The sequence below is a fragment of the Peromyscus eremicus genome, chromosome 23, assembly GCF_949786415.1.
Source record: "Peromyscus eremicus chromosome 23, PerEre_H2_v1, whole genome shotgun sequence".
NCBI classification, from domain to species: Eukaryota; Metazoa; Chordata; class Mammalia; order Rodentia; family Cricetidae; genus Peromyscus; species Peromyscus eremicus.
The window spans coordinates 26,033,693-26,053,311 of NC_081438.1; the positions used below are offsets into that span (position 1 = coordinate 26,033,693).

Below are 19,619 nucleotides of genomic sequence, written 5' to 3' on the forward strand. Positions count from 1 at the left end.
CAGGCCTATTTTGTTTTACTGTACTTGACTGTTGTTCTGAAGACTGTTTGTATTGAACACTGTGTTATGCTAGTTCAAAAGGAAAGTAATATAATGTTTCCAGAGTAATTGGGCTGTTCATTCCTTATGATGCTGGATTAACTTAGGGAGCTAAGATTCTTTTATTCCCAAATTGACAGTACAGCTGAAGTGCCAAGAACTATATAGAGAGAATGTATAGGAAAGACCTATAACAACAATGTTTCGTATCAGCAGCAGGAACAACTTTCTCCATGTCCTGGGCATGGTGGCACAACCCCTGCTGTCCTAGCGCCTGGGAGGTGGAGGCAGAAAGAACAGTTCAAGACCATCCTTGTCTACATGGTCTCCATAAAGCTCAACCAGAACTGCAAGGTAAGCTACAAGAGAAAAAGGCTCTCTTTCTTTCTCTAAAACAAAACAAACAAAACGAAAAACAATAACAACAAAAAAACTTCGCTTTTTGAATGTGGAAGCTAGAGAATATTGTGCAGGAGTCAGCTCCTCCCTCCCTCCGTCATGTGGGCTCTGGGGATAAAATTCAGGTCATTAGGCTTGCTGGCCAGTGCCACTACAGGCTGAGCCATCTTGCTAGCCCAAGTCGTCTGTCTATTTTTGGGTGAGGAAAGCGTGTTTTAGCAAAAATCTGAAAGAAGATGTTGCCATGAAGACTGAAATGGTAGGAGAGGCCATAGCAGAGGTGTGGGCAAATGCCAGAGGAGGAACAGTGCAGACAGTCAAACTGGTAATTAAGGTCCTCTCCGAGCCGTGCAGGGCCCTTCTGTCACCACTGACATTCCACTGTAGGCATGCAGCTGAAGAGCTGGGAGGCTGGAGGACGAGCAGTCTCCAGAACTGCCAGCTGAGCTACAGAGGACTGCTCAAACACCAAGGGCAGGAGACTGCTGTGAGCAGACTCCTCCTGCAGAGGTGGGAGGAGCCAACGGCCTGCCTCACTCACCAGTTCATTCATTTCTTCATTCCCTCCATGAAAACACAGTGTGAAGAGGTTCACAATCTCCACCTAGCAGAATACTTTTACTTTAGAAAAACCATGGAATGGATACAGAAAAGCATTCCCAGAGAAGGAATAGCCGCCTGAGGTGTAAAACAGTTGGTAGAATGCTGCTCCGGCATGCATAAATCCCTGGGTTCTAGTCTCAGCACCTTATAAACTGGTCACGGTGGTACAAGCCTATAATCTTAGTACTGGGGAGGTGGAGGCAAGAGGATCAGAAGTCCACGGCCGTCTTTGGCTACATAGTGAGTTGGAAGCCTGTAGAACATAAGAGACCCTATCTCAAACACACAAATAAAACAACGTTCAGCAAGGTTTCACAATGTAAGAACAATATACAGAAATCAGCTCTACCTTTTCTCTCCTTTTCTAGCATTTTGAGATAAGATCTCACTACTCAGCTTAAGCTGCTCTCAAACTCACAGTCCTCTTGCCTTTCCCCCTCTAGTGAGGCTAGGATTACAGATGTGCAGCACCATGCACAGACCAAAGTCACCTCTCTTGATAACACTAACCGTAAGCATCTGAAAGTAACATTAAGAAAAACAATTCCAACCGGGCAGTGGTGGTGCACACCTTTAATCCCAGCACTTGGGAGGCAGAGGCAGGCGAAACTCTTGAGTCCGAGGCCAGCCTGGGCTACAGAGCGAGATCCAGGACAGCCAGGGCTGCACAGAGAGACCCTGTCTCGAAAACCAAAAACAAAATAAAAAGCCCCAACGATTCCTGGGGCTGGAGAGACAATGCTAATGCCAGACATGAGAGAGCTCCCTGTAAGTTGTTGGTCAGGGGAGACCCCCCTCCCCACACACACATCAAACAACACAGCTATATACCACTGCTCTTAGTTGTCCACCATAACTAGACAGCATGACCCTATTGATGAAGACACACCAATTTTAGTTGCAAGACATAGTGCTTCCTCCCTGCTGGATGGCTATCAAAGTATCAAAAGAGGTTATGCAGGATGCTGGAGGAGAAAAGTCATCAATGGACTTACCCACTCATACATCCTGCAAGCTACAATACTAATGTGCTACACAAGATGTGCCGGCTGGTGTAGTAATGGCATGGCAGCTCTCCAGGTGGATTTGAGGCCTGTTCCACAGGAAGGAATTCATGCCTGGCATTGCAAACCTGTTCGAAAACTCATGGCTTGGAAGGTCACAGACCCTAATGGTTACCTACCACTGCTGTCTTGTCAAATTGCCTTGTAAATATTTATATTTATACCCACAGATGAGTGCAGCTCTAGACTGGTCAGAAAAGCTTCTTTCTGCAGTAGGCAGCAGTCAGTCAGTGCAGAGGTTCGTAATTGGTTAAAGTGCTGAGAATAAATACTGACTGCTGAGTGCTGAGCCCTAAGTCAGACAATCACAGGAACCCTCTAAGGCTCAGGGAACTCTGGGAAGAGGAGTCAGAAAGAATGTAAGAGCAAGAGGATGGGGAGGAGCGCTGAGGCACTGTCTTCCGGACATTACTGAGGAGCTCACAGCCTGTACGGTCACCACACAACACCAAGCCAGTCAGTATTCCAGCATGATGCGGAGGAGCTCATAACGCCCCGCCCCCAGCTGAAGCACTATTGCAGCTGATGGCTTCTGGGGGAGGGGCAACTGTTCTCTGGGGGCGGGGCTAACTGGATGGCGGGCCCCATACACACTCAGATGGCACTTACTGGATTCAGTGGGTATTAACAACCAAAAGAGAGGACATTACAGAGGGAAAGGGAAGCATTGAGAGTCTGAGCAAGAGTGGGAAGGGGCAGATTTGGGACAGATATGATCAAGAGACATTGCAAAGCTGTAACTGTAACAGCCTTTAATCCCAGCACTAGGAGGCAGAGGCAAGCGAACCTCTATGAGCTGTACAGTGAGTTCCAGGCCAGGCAGAGGTATATGGTGAGATGATGTCGAGGAGGAGAAGGAAGAAGGAAGGAGGAGAAGGAGGAGTAGAAAGAATACATTGTAAACATATATGAAATCGTCAAAGAATGTTTTAAAAAGTATGACATTTACTCTGAAAACTATAAAACACTATAGAAAGACATTAATCAAATGGGGGTCTTTGCTGAATTGAAGACTTAACCCTGTGACAGTGGTAACAGCCATAAAGCTGATGTACAGATTCAACGCATTGCACTCCAAAACCCCAGCTGGCTTCATTGCTGAAAATGACAGACGGATCCTGAAATCTGTGTGGAAATGTAAGGCCCTCAACCAGACCAAAAAAAAAAAAAAAAAAAAAAAAAAAAAAAAAAATCTTGAAACTGGAAAAACTTGGAAGACTCATACTTCCCAGTTGACAAATTACCACAAACCACGTTAACCAAGACTGTGGCACTGGCGTAAGGAAAACCATCAATGAAGGGTGAGCAGAGCCTGCAAGAAATACTTAAATCATGATGAGCTACTTAGTTTGATAAGAACAATGAGATCATCCAATGGCAGAAAACCTGGTTTAGTTTTGGAAGTGCAAGGGATTGAACTCATGACTTCACACATGCTAGTCCAGTGACTCTACCACTGAGCCACACCCCAGCCCTTCACTGGGGGACTCTAGGCAGGTGCTCTACTACTGAGCCACACCCCCAGCAGCTTATCATGTTTCTCAGTGATCTCTGCTCAAGTTCACTCTGGGACCCTGACCTTTGGCCATGTGATCCTTGGTATCAGTTTCATTCATGGAATCGCTGCAGAGTCAATGGAACACTAGGGAAATCTAATGATCATGTAGACATAGCTTTTCTAAAGGAAGAACTGTAGCATGTCGGGCATGCTAGTCACTGACATTTGATCATGTTTGAGCAAATCTATGTGACTAGTATTAATTTTAATTAATTAATTAATTAAATTTGAATTAAGCTCAAGGAATTTTAGGCTTGTAGGGGAAATAGTATTAGTTTATTCTTATACCCAAAAATACGTTTTCTTTCCTTTTCCTTTTTTCCTATTCTCCTCCCTGTCCTCTTTCCCCCTTGAACATGGTTTGGTATAGCCCAGGCCATCCTGGAACTCTCTAGGTATCTGAGGATGTCCTTGGACTTCTGATCCTCTTGGTGCTGGGATCATGGGCTACCACCATGCCAGGTTTATAAACACTGTTTCTAATTTTCATCCAAATCTATTCCATTGTGCCCTCCTGCTCATCATTTGAGGTGACAGAGGCATTGAAAGGTCAGCTGATTTGGTCAAGGTCAAAGTCAGGGGCACCAGGCCTTAAATTTTCTAACTTTAGGCCTAGTACTCTTATCCTGATATCCATGAGTTTGGTTTATACAGAAGCTGACAGAAGATAAAGCCTTTATACTGACAGGGGATGTTTTTAATTTATATAGCAGCGGTGTTACTTCCATCCATGCAGATGTCCATCTTTCTGTTTATCTGTCCCATCTGTCTGTCTATCTATCTATCTATCTATCTATCTATCTATCTATCTATCTATCTATCTATCTATCATTCTCGTGCTGGTTAGAAATTGGTCAACTTGACATAAGCTAGAATCATCTATAAAGAAGGAACCTCAATTGAGAAAATACCTCTATAAGATTGGCCTGCTGACAAGACTGTGAGGCATATTATTGATAGATGATTAATGTGGAAGGGCACAAGCCACTGTGGGTGATGCCATCACTGGACAGGTGGCCCTCGTTCTATAATTCAAGCTGAAAAAGTCACTGTGAGCAAGACAGTAAGCAGCACTCTCTATGGTTTCTGCCTACAGGTTCCTTCCTTTGAGTCCCTGTCCTGGCTTCCCTTTATGATAGACTTGCAAGCTCTAAGACGAAATCCTTTCCTCCCCAGGTTCCTTTGGTCATAGTTGGTTATCACAATAATAGAAAATAAACTAGAACACCATTTTTTCTGTTTGATCCATGTACCCTTGCCAATCTCAATCATTCAATTATTCATCTGTCTATTCCATTTCATGAACCTTCTCTACAAACCCATTCAATCCATTCAACCACTTAATTATCCATCCATCAATTCCCATTAATCTAGCAAATCATTTCCCCATCCCCAACCATCTAGCAACCTCCATCTGCTTTATCATCCATCTATCTATCCCCCTTTCATCCATTCATCAATCCAGATATCCAACCACTTCTTCCATAAACTCTTCCAACCCATCTACCCATTCATTCAGTTATCCATCCATCCATTCTACTCACCAATATCCATCTATCCTATTCATCAGTCCATCTACTCTATTCCATAGCCATCCATCCATGCCCTTCATCTACCTTTACCAACAACCATCCATCCATCCCATTCACCTACACATTCATTCTCACTCATATAAATCCATCTACCCATTCCAACGAACATCCCTCCACCTCACTCACCAATCCATCTAACTAACCCACCTATCTATCTTCACCCAACCACAACCCTCCATCCCTCTTCTTTGCATCCTTTATTTAGTGAGGGTCTACTAAGCACCAAGCACTATGTAACATGGGCCATATATCACACTGCCATTAAACCCTGTGAAAACAATATCTGCATGATTCTTTTTGCCATTGCATATCAAGGTCTAGTTCAGGTATGGCTTGGCACACAGATATCACTGAATCAAAGAAAGAATACGCAGTCTTGTCTTTGAGAACTCACAGTCTGCACAGAAGACTGACATTAAGAGTTGTGACTTGGTAAGGCAGGGTTACAAATCCACCATGAACTGAACAGGAGTGTGTGGGGGGGGGAGTCTTGCTTAGCTGTCAAGAGTCACTAGGTAATAAAGAGTCTGATTCCCATAGGATCAAGAAACCCAAGTAGAACAGACATGTCCCACGGTACCAGGTCTGCCATTGAGTCCCCTGGGTGCTGACTTTCTTGCCTTAGGCCACCGGCCTCTGTTGCCTGAGGTTCTAAGTGAACACTACCAATATTGCACTGCCCTCATCCATCCTTTCCAAGCTCCCTTTTGTCTGTTTCCACTAGTTCAAGTTGATTCAACAAAACTTCTCAGGCATCTTCTATGTGCCTGGCTCTGGGAGACACCAGAGCCCCGGAACACCCTCCTGGAGGAGCAGGCTGGCCCTCACTTAACTCTAGGCACAAGGAGACTGCCAGGTGCCTGCTAGGCAGCTGGGAGCCGGATGCACAGGGGTTTCCCAGCTCAGAGGCCAAATGACAGCTGGGTAGAGAACACCCCACTTGGGTACCCACTGTAAACATCCAAGAAATCTAGTGATGGCTACCGAGAGGACGTTAAAAATAATTACCCTCTGAAAATATTAGATTTGCTCTGGATTGTTCATTACACACAATGGTTTAATAGGACTTTTATTGAATAGCTGCAGAGCTCTGGGCCGAAATCAATTTGCCTTACATGCGGAATTTTGATGTGTGCTGTTGACTTCCCCAACACGGAGCAATTTGTAATAGCTTTGGCTCGCTGTTGTTTTCAAAGCTCCCTGCTACATCACAAGCATTTATTTCTGACCACAAAATTACATTTATTCAACAGAAAGCAGCTCTGGGTCTTTAAGAGGTTAACTTCTGGAGTGCTTGGCTGCTCTCCAGCGCTGAGGAGGAGCGCGGGCGCAGTGGCCCCCTGTACACAGGGGCGGCAGCGCCAGGCGGGCGGCCGTGATTAATAGAGTGCTGAGTGCGCGCCTTTCCACATGCTAGCTGCTCAGGCCCCGGCTCCCATAGATCATGGGCTCGGCCTCAACATATCTGACTAAAATTGAATTTGGCTTCTCTCTCAACCGTTCATTTCCTATGTTATGCAAGGTTATATCCTTTTCTGCATGAGCAGAGCTAAACCAGCTGCAGCTTCGGAGGGGAAAATGTGCTTTCAATTACAGAGCTGGCCTACTTGCCTCAGCACAGTCCCGCGCCTCTAATTGAGCCATCACCCAGCCAACCTCCAGGAGGACCCTGTGCGGCTCGGGCCTTGGGGTTTTGCTCTAAGATCATTAAAATCCCCATTGCCACCTTAACCACAGTGGTCCCTTCCACTACTGTAGAAGGGCCCAGGGCTTGCGGGTGGCTGGGCTGGATAAGGAAGAGGTCCTTGGTGCAGGGCCAGGGCAGAGAGCCACATAGGAGAAGGTGTCCCTGTGTCTTGTGCCTAGAGTTTGTCAGTCTGTCCTGTCCTCAAAGTGCCTGGAGCTCTCTCTCTACAGGACCCCAATAAAGATACTTGTAGGTACCTCTGATGTCTCTGATCCTTAAAAAAATTAGTTTTTATGACAGGGTTCCATGTGCCCAATCTGGACCTAAATTTGCTATGTACCCAAGGATGGCCTTGAACTTCTGATCCTCCTGTTTCTAGCACCCAAGTGCTAGGATTACAGGCTATATAGCCAGTTAACACGGGCCACATGTGATCCTGTGTAAAACAACAACACACATTTATAATATATAACATATATAATACATAACTATATAAAAACATGGCTTACAATAGATGTATGCAGCTTTTTTAAACCATTCACCCTGCTCCACAGGCTGGCCTTGAACTCTGAACCCTCCTGTGTCAGCACTGGTCTTTACTTCTGAAGGAAGGCTTTCACTGAGCGGGTAACCCTTCTCTTACTCATCTGTCTTTTGCTACAGGGTCACCCATGAACCTTGCAATGGGCAGGGAAAGGTATTCCTTCTTCTTCCCTACCTGACCCCCACATGGAATTTCAATGGTGGACACTCTGAACATGACTGCCATTTCGCCTTCCTTGTCAGCCTGTCTAAGTCCATAGCTTTCCCTGGCAAACTAAAACCCATCAGGGGGCCCGGAATGTAGCTCAGTGAGGAAAGCACTTGCCTAGCATGCAAAAGTCCCTTGATTCCATACAACACTTGGAAAGTAGAGGAAAGGGGACCAGGAATTCAAGGTCTTTCTTGGTTACATGGTAAAGAAGGCTAACCTGGTCTACATGAGACCCTGTCACAAACAAACCAAGCAAACAAAAGCCATGCAGTTTTTGCTATGTAATCAGAAACAGGATTATTTTGTTCTGAAACAAATACTGCAAACAGACAAAGGCAGAGAGAGTCGCACCCAACTCTTGTAAACGAACTCACGTGCTGTCTCTTGTGAGTCCAGGATGGGAAGGGCTGCAACAGTGTGTGCAGCGTTCTTTTGGCCATGGACTCCAACTATGCAACAACTTAGGCTTGTCATCCTTTTGGTGATTATTGTCAAAGTTTTGAATCTGTCTTCAGAGTTAAGTTTTACTTTACTCATTTACTATTTGTCTTACTGGTGCTGGGGATCAAATCCAGGGCGTTACGCATCCCATGAAAGAGCTCTACCACTGAGCCATAGCCCTGCCCATCTGCCCCTTGTTGAGGGGTTCTAGTCAAGTACTCGACCTGTGAGCTCTGTTCCTATTTCTTGGCCATAAAGAAATTGGTTTTAGCTGGGCGGTGGTGGCGCACGCCTTTAATCCCAGCACTCGGGAGGCAGAGGCAGGCGGATCTCTGAGTTCAAGGCCAGCCTGGTCTACAGAGAGAGATCCAGGACAGGCACCAAAACTACACGGAGAAACCCTGTCTCAAAAAACCAAAATGGAAAAAAAAAAAAGAAATTGGTTTTAACACAGGTAGGTTTGGTGACTGCTGTTGGAGTACACAGGCAGCTTTTTGCAAGGTTAGAAAGGTTCTTTCTATGTATAGCTGGCTAGTAGTTTTTGTTTAATCATTTTTTTAAAAATTAAGTTATTTCCTTTATTCATGCATGTGTGCACCTGAGAATATGTCTGTATATCACATGTATGCCTGGTGCCTGTGAAGGGAGAAGAGAATTCTGGATCCCCTGGACCTGGAGTACAGGTGGTTACGAGTTGCTATGTGGGTGCTGGGTACCAAACCCAGGTCCTTTGCGAGAGCTGCTCTTAACCAGCCCTCATGAATAGATATTTATCAAAATCTCTTCTTATAACTAGTGAAATAGCAACTCCCCATTCACCTGGCCATGTTGTAAAGTAAGATTAATGCGATCTTCCTCTGTCAAATAAAACAGGACAGAAAGATGCCAAGCCTAGTGACTTCTTCCAGTTACCTTTCTTGGGGCTCCTGAATCATCTATTTATAACTGAATAAGAACGACTTGGATTTTCCTTCTTGTCCTGTTCTTGTCTGATTCTGACAACAAGGTTAGAGTGGCCTCTGAAAAGTTAGGGATTGTTCATTTTCTATTTTCTAGTGGAGTTTTCTGTCTGTCCCATGAATGGCTGACAGAACTCTCTCTCCTGGGGGAACTGTGTGTACTGTGTCACATAGTACTTTGCTCCTAGCATAACTGCCAAAACGACTTGTGAGTGACCCTCAAAATTGAGCCTAAAAACTGGTATTCCATCACGGAAGGAGTTTGGGGAGCCACTACACCCTCAGCCACTTCCTCTTACATTTCCCAGGTGTTTGTGTATAATTCTGCTCCCATGGCACGTGGCCCTGTGCTTTCGGGAGGCACGGGGTGGACAGACTGTGCAAGTTGGGACTCCACCTATGTAGCAACCGGGACAGTGCTGTCCGTATGAGACTCCGTGGTGCTGTGGCTGCTCTGGAGTCACCCAGGCTTCTCGCCTATACTTTGCATGAAGCCCAGGAAGCTTACTGGTTCCCCAAGTGGGACTTTGGCGGCAGCATCCTTGGTGCTCTATAAGGATTGTCATCCCTCGGCTAAGGCAATGCACTCCCTGCTAGAGAAAAGGCCATTTCTAGAATTTTCTCTCCTCTCCTTGTCCTCTCTGAGAAAGGTGTGGCCTGCAAGGTGCAAGGCCGGGGAGCCACTGGCTTAGGCAGCACTAGTGTGGAGCCTGGGGGAAAACCTTAGGTAAAAGTTCAAGGTCTTATCAGAAGACAATAAAAGTGTGGAAGTCTTGAGCTAAGCAGCAGCTTTCAAAGAATACAACAGTTTAGTTCATGTAGGGATAATAAACATAATTAACTATAATTCAAAATAGATAAAAGAACTAAACAGAAATGAACAAAAAAGCACCCAAAGGAATATATTCAAGGTTGGTTCTTTAAAAAACAACTCACACAGCTGATAAACCATTTTACTACTAAAAAAAAAAAAAAAAGATGAAAACAATGAAAAGAATGGAAGTGGAGAAATATATCACAGCTTCAGCAGATTAAAAACATGAAAGGGCTGTAGAGAAGGCTCAGGTTAGTTAAGAGCACTTGCTGCTCTTGTAGAGGACCAGAGTTCCGATCCCAGCACCCACGTGGTGGCTTACAACCATGTCTCACTCCAGTTCCGGGGGATCTGACCTCTGTATGTTCCAGGGGTGAATGTTTGTTTATATTTAGACAAGGCCTTGCCATACTGCATTGGCTGAACGGAAACGCACTATGTAGCTGGCATCTAGAACAAAATCCTCCTGTCTCAGTCTCCTGAGTGCTGGGTGGATTATAAGAGTGCTCCACCAGGCCTGGATGTGAAGGATTGTTTAAATTACTGTTGGAGTAGACATGCTTCAAGTTGGATTGAACGCTGAGGTTAACTCCCGCTCCCAATTAATTGTCTGGGCTTGTGAAACAGAAAATTAAGTACAGCAATCAATCAATCTAATTTCAACATGAGTTAAATTTGATGACTTTGCCATAATAATTACATGTAATCGTTATGATTATAAAATTTCAAACTTTTCAATCAAAGACAACAGTTACTATTGGCTTCTTCTAAAGGTATTTCTGACCTCCTTTCACTTTAACAGGCTGTCTGTGGGGGAGAGGGAGGTGTCCCTTGAGACATGGGGAAGTGGAGGGTGTTCAGGAAGTAGGAGACTGTGCCCCAGGGTTTCAAGACTCAGTGACAGTCCACTTCCACAGCTTCTCACCCGGCCTGAATCAAAAGGAGCTGAGGCTCACTTTCACATCAGCATCCATCTCTCTGCTTCCTGAACGAGGACACAAGCAAGCTGCCTTAGGCTACCATTGCCAGCCCATCCCACCCTCCAACTGTGAGCCACAGTCCACGTTCCTTCCTCAAGTGGCTTTTGTCTGGCATTTTGTCACAGGACTAAGAAAAGTAACTAACATGAAAACCAAAGGTGGCTTGAGTATGCAGTGAACACGGAGGCTTACTTACCTCCCCCTGGAAGTATGCAGTGAACACGGAGGCTTACTTACCTCCCCCTGGAAGTATGCAGTGAACACGGAGGCTTACTTACCTCCCCCTGGAAGTATGCAGTGAACACGGAGGCTTACTTACCTCCCCCTGGAAGTATGCAGTGAACACGGAGGCTTACTTACCTCCCCCTGGAAGTATACAGTGAACACGGAGGCTTACTTACCTCCCCTTGGAAGTATGCAGTGAACACGGAGGCTTACTTACCTCCCCCTGGAAGTATACAGTGAACACGGAGGCTTACTTACCTCCCCTTGGAAGCTCTTGAGCAGTGGTGCTACCTGCTTGCGCAAATCCTGGGTGGAGGGGAGGTCAGGAAACAGCCATTGGAGGAAAGAGAAGAAGAACATGGGTTAGGATTCCTATGAAGGCTCTGTGCAGATGATCACCACAGAAAATCACAAAGCAAGACAAAACAGTGTAACTTCTAACGTGCACATGTTGTGTGTGTGGTATATGTACATGTTCATGCGAATGTGTGCATGTGTCCTCCTGGAGGCTAGGAGGCTTGCTTACTTTTGAGGCAGGGTCTCTCACTGGCCTGGAGCTGATTCAGCTAGGCTGTCTGGCCAGCAGGGCCTCAGACCTGTCTCTGCCTTCCAACACTAGGATTACAAGCACATGCCCCGACACACCTGGCATTTATGTGGGTGTGGGTGCTGGGGATCGAACTGGGGTCCTCGTGCTCACATGGCAAGACACTTTACGCACTGAGCCCCCTCCCTCTGCCATAGTTTCCCAAGGGCTGCATTCACACATGTGCCACCTTTTTACTTCTTGGCTCCTCCACTGGACCATCCCTCATTTCTACACTAAGTTCAATGACCAGAAGCAATGAGATGCGCTCACAGGCTTTTCTTGACACAAACACCGCCACCTGAGGAGACCACTGGCCCCCAAAGACATCCTGAGACCTGTGAGCCCACGAGTTGACACAGTAAAGTGGCACTGCAGCTGTGATTATGTTAACAATCGTGAGTCAGGGAAAGAACCTGGACCATCTAGGTGGGACTAAGGTCATTAGAGTACCCCAGAGAAACACAAGAGTCCTTCCAAGAGGGAGTCAGGAGGGGACGCAGACACAGAAGCCGAGACTGGGAAGACAGGAAGACGTGAGGGTCCCGGCCAGAAGACAAGTATAGCCTGGCAGAGCTGGCGCAGGCTGGAACCAGACCTCCCCAAAGCTTCTGGAAGGAATGCAGCTTCTGCTGGCACCTCCATGTCCACCTCGTAAATCCTGCTCTGGATTCCCACCCTCCAGCAGTGTCGGATGACGTATCCCTGTTGTTATAAGCAGATGGTAGCAACAGGGAATAAAACACTATTCTGTTCAGCCCACCACCCATTCCAGAAAGGCAGGATAAAAATCTAACAGTGAAGGGCAAAGAAAGATTAAAAACAAAGGATGACAGGAGAAAGATTTGTGTTTCCTGGGTTTTTGTTTTTTGTTTTTTTTTTGAGACAAGGTTTCATGTAACCTAGGCCGGCCAGGAACTTATTATGTAGCTCAGGATAATCTCCAACCTCCATCTCCCAAGTGCTGGAATTATACAGCCCTATTTCTAAAAAGAATTAATTTTATTCATTTATCATTTGGCATGTATCTTTGCACCTGCATGCAGGTGCCCAGAGAGGCCAGAAGAGGGTGCTGGATCTCTTGGAACTAGAGTTCCTGGTAGTTGTGAGCCACATGTGAACAGAAACCTGGTCCTCTCCAGGAGCAGCAAGCACTTTTAACCACTGAGTCATCTCTCTAGCCCCAGGCTCTACTTTTTACAAAAGTATTAATGAGGATTGGATGTAGTGGAGCACACTTTACTTGGTAAGTAAAGGTGGAAATCTCAGAAATTCAAGGTCAGCCTGAGCTATATAAGAACGGACATTCTCTCCCCACCCCCACCCCCGCTCTGTGTGTGTGTGTGTGTGTGTGTGTGTGTGTGTGTGTGAGATATTCTACAATCACTTTACTATTAAGTCTTAGTATACTGTGGCACACCCTTTGCTACAGGTGGTTGATCACCTCTACCATGGGCAGCTCAGGACAAGAGATGCATTTACAAATGGGTACTCTCCTGTGAGAGAGGGTCCGTGGGAGAGGTTAAGAGACTTCAAGAACTCTAAGAGAGCCAGGAGGATGCAGAGCTAAGCACAGGGAGCTCCCAAGAGAAGGCTGTTGCTTCTGCAGACAGCGGCCGGCCGAGCTAAGGACCAAGGAAAGACTAGCTTTAGCAGCTGGGAAGCTCCAGGGACCAGAGAGCAGCTGGAGTAGGTTTGGGAGCGGCCACAGCAAATGTGTAGACCGTTTGGTTCAAGCACCAGGGGAAAGGACAGGGAGGAACGGGGCCAGGCCTGAGAGTGCTAACTGGATGTCCAGTCTGTGCTGGACACAGCAGTCCTTCACCTTTGCCCAGTGATCCCATCCACACTATGCCCTGGAACACTGAACAGAAGGATGTCCACAGCTTAGAAAGGAAGGCAGTTTGTCTAAGGTCATGGAGCTGGACGAGTTAGGATCTGAACTGAACTCAGTCTCTCCCTCCCTCCCTCTCTCCTCTTTCTCTCTCTGGCTCACACTAAGCTGAAATTGTATAAAGGATTAAATCACCACAAGTGTGGAATGGCATGATGGTAGTAGCCACCAAAAGAGTAACATTGTACTGATGGACACATGTGTCACTCGGATGGCTTATGAGCGCCAGGTGTGGTGACTTGGGAGGATCACAAGCTCAAGGGCAGCCTGAGCTTACCAGTCAGCTCCTCTCTTATAAGGCCCCACTCAGAGGACCGAGAGACATGCTGGGGGAGGTCACATGATGACAGAACTGAAGGGCCCAGAAATGGGGACCGCAGCAGAGACGAGGACAGTGGGGTGCTTCGTGGGTCAGTGTGGCCCAAGTCCAGGCAGCCCCTGGGCTGTCCAAGCCTCCCTCTTGGTACAAGGCTGGCCTCAAGAGCAAACCAACTGTAGGAAGTGAGGAGGCAACAGAGCTCTCTCTCTGCAGCCTACGACAGGGCTCCCGGAAGGCCAGAGAGCTACGCCTCTCATGACAGGCTTGCCGCTCCCCCATTTTAACTATTTGGGGCTTTTGAAATGGGATCTCACTGGTCTTGAACTCAATGTAGTTGAGGATGACCTTGAACTCCCCGACCCTTCTGCCTCTACCTCTCGAATGCTGAGAATATAAGCATGTGCCACCATGCCTAGCTGGTGTGGTCTGGGGATAGAATCCAGGGCTTTGCCAACTGGGCCACAATCCCAGTCCCTAAAGCAGCCTTTTTGATACTAAAGCCAGACGTGCGTCTGTCTGCCCAGAGGTGCATGTGCATCTGTCTGCCCAGAGGTGCATGTGCACCCCCTGCCCCTCCCAATGGCTGACGGGAAGAAGAAATGACTATATATTCACATGTCACACACAAACTGACACAGATGCACTTCAAGCCACCAGCTAAAAGTCACCCGTTCTAATTTTATTTCTTGGCAGTTTGAGAAATGCCTTATCTCAATCTGCCGCCTGCAAATATTATCTGGTTTGTTACTAAACTAAGGAGAGAGACTCAAAGCTGCTCAGTTCTGGCCCACGGGACTCTGTCACCATCAGTTAGCATGGACAGGAAATGATTTTATCCTTGTTTTAGAGCCTGGTACCCTTTGTATTCTAGACAACCACTGACACCACAGTCTGCCGCTTCTGGTCTCGGGTCCTGACCATTGCCAACCGAAGGAAGGTGGGGTTCAGGTTGATTGAAACCACACTAAGATGAGTGATAACCTGGTAACTGACACCTGTTTAAAGTCCTAACAACAGAGTTGAACACTTAACTGAGTTATGGGTCCTTCGGCGTTATCAGTTTTGTTCTATCTTGGACCACTCACTGAAGACAAAGCAAACCAGGTTTGCACCACAGAAACCAATGCTCCTGTGTATGGGATAGAGGTGGTGCCGTCACTTACCTGCTTGCCCTGCAACCACGAGGACCTGAGTTTGATCCTTAGCACCCTGGTAAAAAGCTGGGCACAGGATTAGCCAGTCAAGCTGACTCATTGAGCCCCACATGCTAATTAGAGACCTTGTCTCAAAAAGCAAGATGGAAAGTTCCTGAGGAATGACATGAGGCTGACCTCTGACCTCTACACACCTGACCACCTATAATCACAACAAATATGTATACATATACATACAATACATACATTTTTAAATTAGGAGAAACTAATGCCCTTGAAGAGATTACTATCAGATGTCTGTTGGAAAGGGTCAATATAATTTGTTTTGGCCCTCTCTCCTGAGTATATAGCAAAAAAGGTGACATTACCAGAGAAACTTCTACGTAGAAACGATTTTCATTATTCTGGGCTGGAGAATGGACTCAGCAGTTAAGAGTACATGTTGCTTTTACAGATGACCTGGGTTTGATTCCCAGCATCCACATGATGACTCACAACCATCTGTAACTCTAGTCTCAGGAGATCTGAAGCCTTTTTCTGGTCTCTGTAGGCATCAGGCATGCATGTGGTGCACATGTATACTTGCAGACAAAACACTCACATACAAAAATAACAAAAGAAAAAATCTTTAAAAAAAAGTTGGTAGAGACAGTCACTTTGGCTTAAAAGGAAAAGAGACAAAACACAAAGAACGGTCCAGCTACGTTCTTAGCCCTGCATTGAAGAGGTGTGTGTGGGCTCCGTAAACACATAGTTAAAGGCCCTTGTGGACCTGGGCTTTTTGTTTGTGTGAGGCCCAAAAGTGGTCACCGGAAGGCTTTGACCCCTCCTTGGGGTCCAGGGTTACTAGTCTCTTGTGACATCTCTACTGCTTAAGTGTCACCTCTAGCTCCAGAGTTACCTGACTCAGGGTAGGGGCTCACCTTTCTTTGCTCCTTAATTTCAGCTCAGATTTTCTGCCCATGTCCAGGTGTTGAAAAGCTGGGGTAGGACTTAACCCAGGTAAAAATGGAAAACTGATTTGCACAAAGGATCCTTAGAGATGTTCAGGGTGAGGTGACACGTCACATAGCCACACAGGACTGGAAAACATCATTTCCTTATGACTTTATGAAGCCTTCACTTTGCTTTCATTATCCAGACCTCAAAGCAAGAAACTTCCTAATCAGGCATGGTGGTGTGGCCTTGTGGTCCCAACACTGGTGAGGCACAAACAGGTAGATTCCTGGGGTTGTTGGCCAGCCAGCCTAGCCTACTCGGAGACCTCTGGGCCAGGAAAGAGACCTGGTATCAAAAAACCAGGTGGATGGCTCCTGAGGAAGGACACCTGAGGTCCATGGACCTTCACATGCACATGAATGGATAACCCCCAACACACACACACCCCATAAAGGAAATTCTGACTGAAAAGGTCTTCCAGAGCCGGGAGATGGCTTGGCAGGTAAAAGAGCTTGCTGCCAAGCCTGGTGACCTGAGTTCAACTCCAGAATCTGTATGATGGAAGGAAAGAACTAAGTCCTACAAGTTCTCTGACCATCCCACACTAAATAGACACGTTTTTTTTTTAAAAGGAAAATGTCCCAAGTATGCGTTCAGAGCACATTTGACATTTGTATTTGTATTTGTATTGTTTATGGGTAGGGGTGTGTTTGCCTGCATGTTGTCTGTGCACATGTGTGCCTGGTACCTAAGGAAGCCAGAAGAGGGCATCAGATCCCCTGAAACTGAAGTTACACACAACTGTGAGCCGTCATGTGGGAGCTAGGACTCGAACCCAGGTCCTTTGGAAGAGCAGCTGGTGCTTTTAACTGCTGCCGTCTCTCCAGCCCCCAAAGCCCATGTTTATATAGCATACTGTATGAAAACTGACATCACCGAATGCAAGACACCCTTGCTCTAAACTGCAGGAAGAGAAACAAGTCCTTTTATATTTGAGTGGTCATTACCATAGTCACCTTGATTTTGAAATGGACAAAACACATAAAAATCTAAGTATTACAGATGACGTATATTCACTCCAAAATGAAATAAAGTACAAATAATAGGCTCCAAGTCATTGGTTTAAAAAAACAAAACAAAACAAAACTATATAGTAGCTCCTATTTTAGAGACTATCATGATAGTTTGTATTTTTAAAAAAGGGAAGGGTCCTGCTTCTGAGCTACATACTGTAGTGTTCGTGGCTTGATGTACGGGGAGGAATTAGGGGTGAGAACAGGAGGAGAGAAGTAGTGATGGGTGTAACAGGCACAATGAATCTTAAGGGGTGGTGCTCCTCACTTTGTCTTGGGGATATTTGAACTAGATCAATCATGTCTCTCCGAGACACGAAGGCTTCTGCTTAGCAATCGCAGAACTGGCAGACAAAGTTAGGAGAGTGGGTCAAGGCTGCCCTTTGAACTAGTCAGTGGAAATGGCCAGCTGCAAGTTCACCTGGGAATGCCAGAGTCATGTGATTCAACACTCAGCCCACCTGCCCTGCCTATCACAAGGGAACTCGGGACTTGCCAGTGAGCTGGGCAAGTGCTGAGATTTGGTGGAAACCTCTCTGGTGAAGAGGGGCAATATGTTGTTGCTTACTAATCCCTGGTGCGCATTTCACTTAAACGGGGCCTGGTGGTTCACAACTACAATGGTTTACATTACATGCCTGTTTCCCAGGACTAGGGGAGCTGAGGCAAGAGGGTTGAGAATCAAAAGCTTGAGGTCAGCCTAGTGTACATGGTGAAACTGTATCTCAGAATAAAAACTTGCAAATAAAAAAAGGAAAGTCTGATTGGCTGGCTGGGGATGCAGTTCATTTCATACAATGCTTGCCTAATGTGCACAAAGCTCTGGGTGTGCTTTCCAGCACCACAGTACAGGGGTGGCACACACCTGCAAACCCAGCACTCGGGAAGCGGAGGCGGGAGGACCAACGGAGGGCCATCCTGAATAGGATGTACAGGAAAGCCTGTCTTTAAAAGAGAAAGGAAGGGGAAGAGGGCAGAGAAGAGGGAAGGGAATCGCAGCCGTTTCTTTACTAGGAGTCTCTGCTTTAGTGAGACATCACAGCTATGGCTCCCCAGACGCCCAGCTCTAGGAGGACAATGTGAACCCGAGAAGAGGAGGTAAAAATGGCTGAAGCTTCTTCCACCACAGGGCCCTCCTGTCCTCTGAAAGTGGCTGACGGTGTAGGGCTGGGCTCTCCTGGCTCCTTCCTGTCCTGGACAATGCACTTCTGGCAGCTGTTCTAAGTCCCCGGTGTGTCTCCAGTGTCATCTGATTTGAGTCACACCGTACAGGGTTGTCTAGAAGGAACTGCTGGAGTACCTTTCTAGAACAGAAGGAAGGCGTGGGGCTCTAGTACTTGTCACAGTGGACAGTGCCCCCATCGACTCTACAGCTCTTCACAAATACAGAAATCATGGCCAGGGATGGAGTCAGTCGGCAGACTGCCTGTCTAGCGTGCATGAAGCCCATGTTCCATCACCAACACCACACAAGACAAGTGTGATGGTGTAAGGCTGTAAACCTAGCAGTTGTGAGGTGGAGGCAGGAGGATCAGGCATTTGTAGTGAGCTCCAAACCAGCCTGAGATACACAAAACTGTGGAAAGAAAAAGAAAGAAACAAAGAAAGGAAGGAAGGAAGGAAGGAAGGAAGGAAGGAAGGAAGGAAGGAAGGAAGGAAGAACCCAAAAAACTCAAGATTCCAGAACATCCAGATGGTAGGTAGGGACAATTTAAACAGAATGATTTCTTTGAAATCTAGACATTTCTATGTACAGATTCATAAAATCTGAATTCAGTATTTGTAAGTACAAGAAAGCAGAGGACGTGCAAAGTTAGTACAGCCCTCTAACCAAAGTACAGCTTCTTGAAAAAGTAACAGCAAGTCAATCCTCCCTTCCTAAAAAGTAACAATGAAGTGCCCCCACACCCCTCAGTTTTTCCTTCTTGGGGCACGCGTGTGTGTGTGTGTGTGTGTGTGTGTGTGTGTGTGACAGATGGACAGATGACAGGACCTTATTATGTAGCTCATGATCCCCCTGCTTCCTTCCACCTGAGTGCTGAGGTCACAGGCCTGGACCACTAAACAATAATAAGCAACCTGCTGTCTTAAGAAGTAAGCCATCAGTCCTCACAATAACCTCCACGAACACTTGCCCAATCCATGAAGATGCAGAGCACCACAGTTCCCTGTGAAGGGGAGTTAGCTCCAAGTACTTGTTCCTGGTGTCATTTATGACACCCGTGATTCCCTGTATCGCCATAGGCAAGAACCCAGACCAGGGGTGAAGTGTGTGAGTGTGGGGGCCAGAGGCTGATGTTGAGTGTCTTCCTCAATCACTCTCCACCTTATCTTTTGCGGCAGGGCCTCTTGCTGAACGTGGAGCGCGCTGATTCAGCTAGACTGGCTGCCAGCAAACTCCAGGATCCTCGTATGTATGCCTCCTCAGCTCTGGACCTGCAGACATGTGCCACCACAGCCAACTTTACTTGAGTTCTGGGGATCACCTCAGGTCCCCACGCTTTCATGGCAAGCACTTTTCCAACTGAACCATCTCCTC

General features: G+C 46.6%; 1 protein-coding gene across 1 annotated transcript in view; it reads right to left on the reverse strand.

The window, feature by feature from the left end:
- Cux1 (cut like homeobox 1) overlaps positions 1–19,619 on the reverse strand; it is a gene marked incomplete at its 5' end in the record, with an annotated part of 173,087 nt that overhangs the window by 135,357 nt on the left and 18,111 nt on the right. Inside the window, one exon of the mRNA XM_059249787.1 lies at positions 11,374–11,421. Coding sequence (XP_059105770.1) covers positions 11,374–11,421 — 48 coding nt within the window. The remainder of the gene's footprint in view (positions 1–11,373; positions 11,422–19,619) is intronic.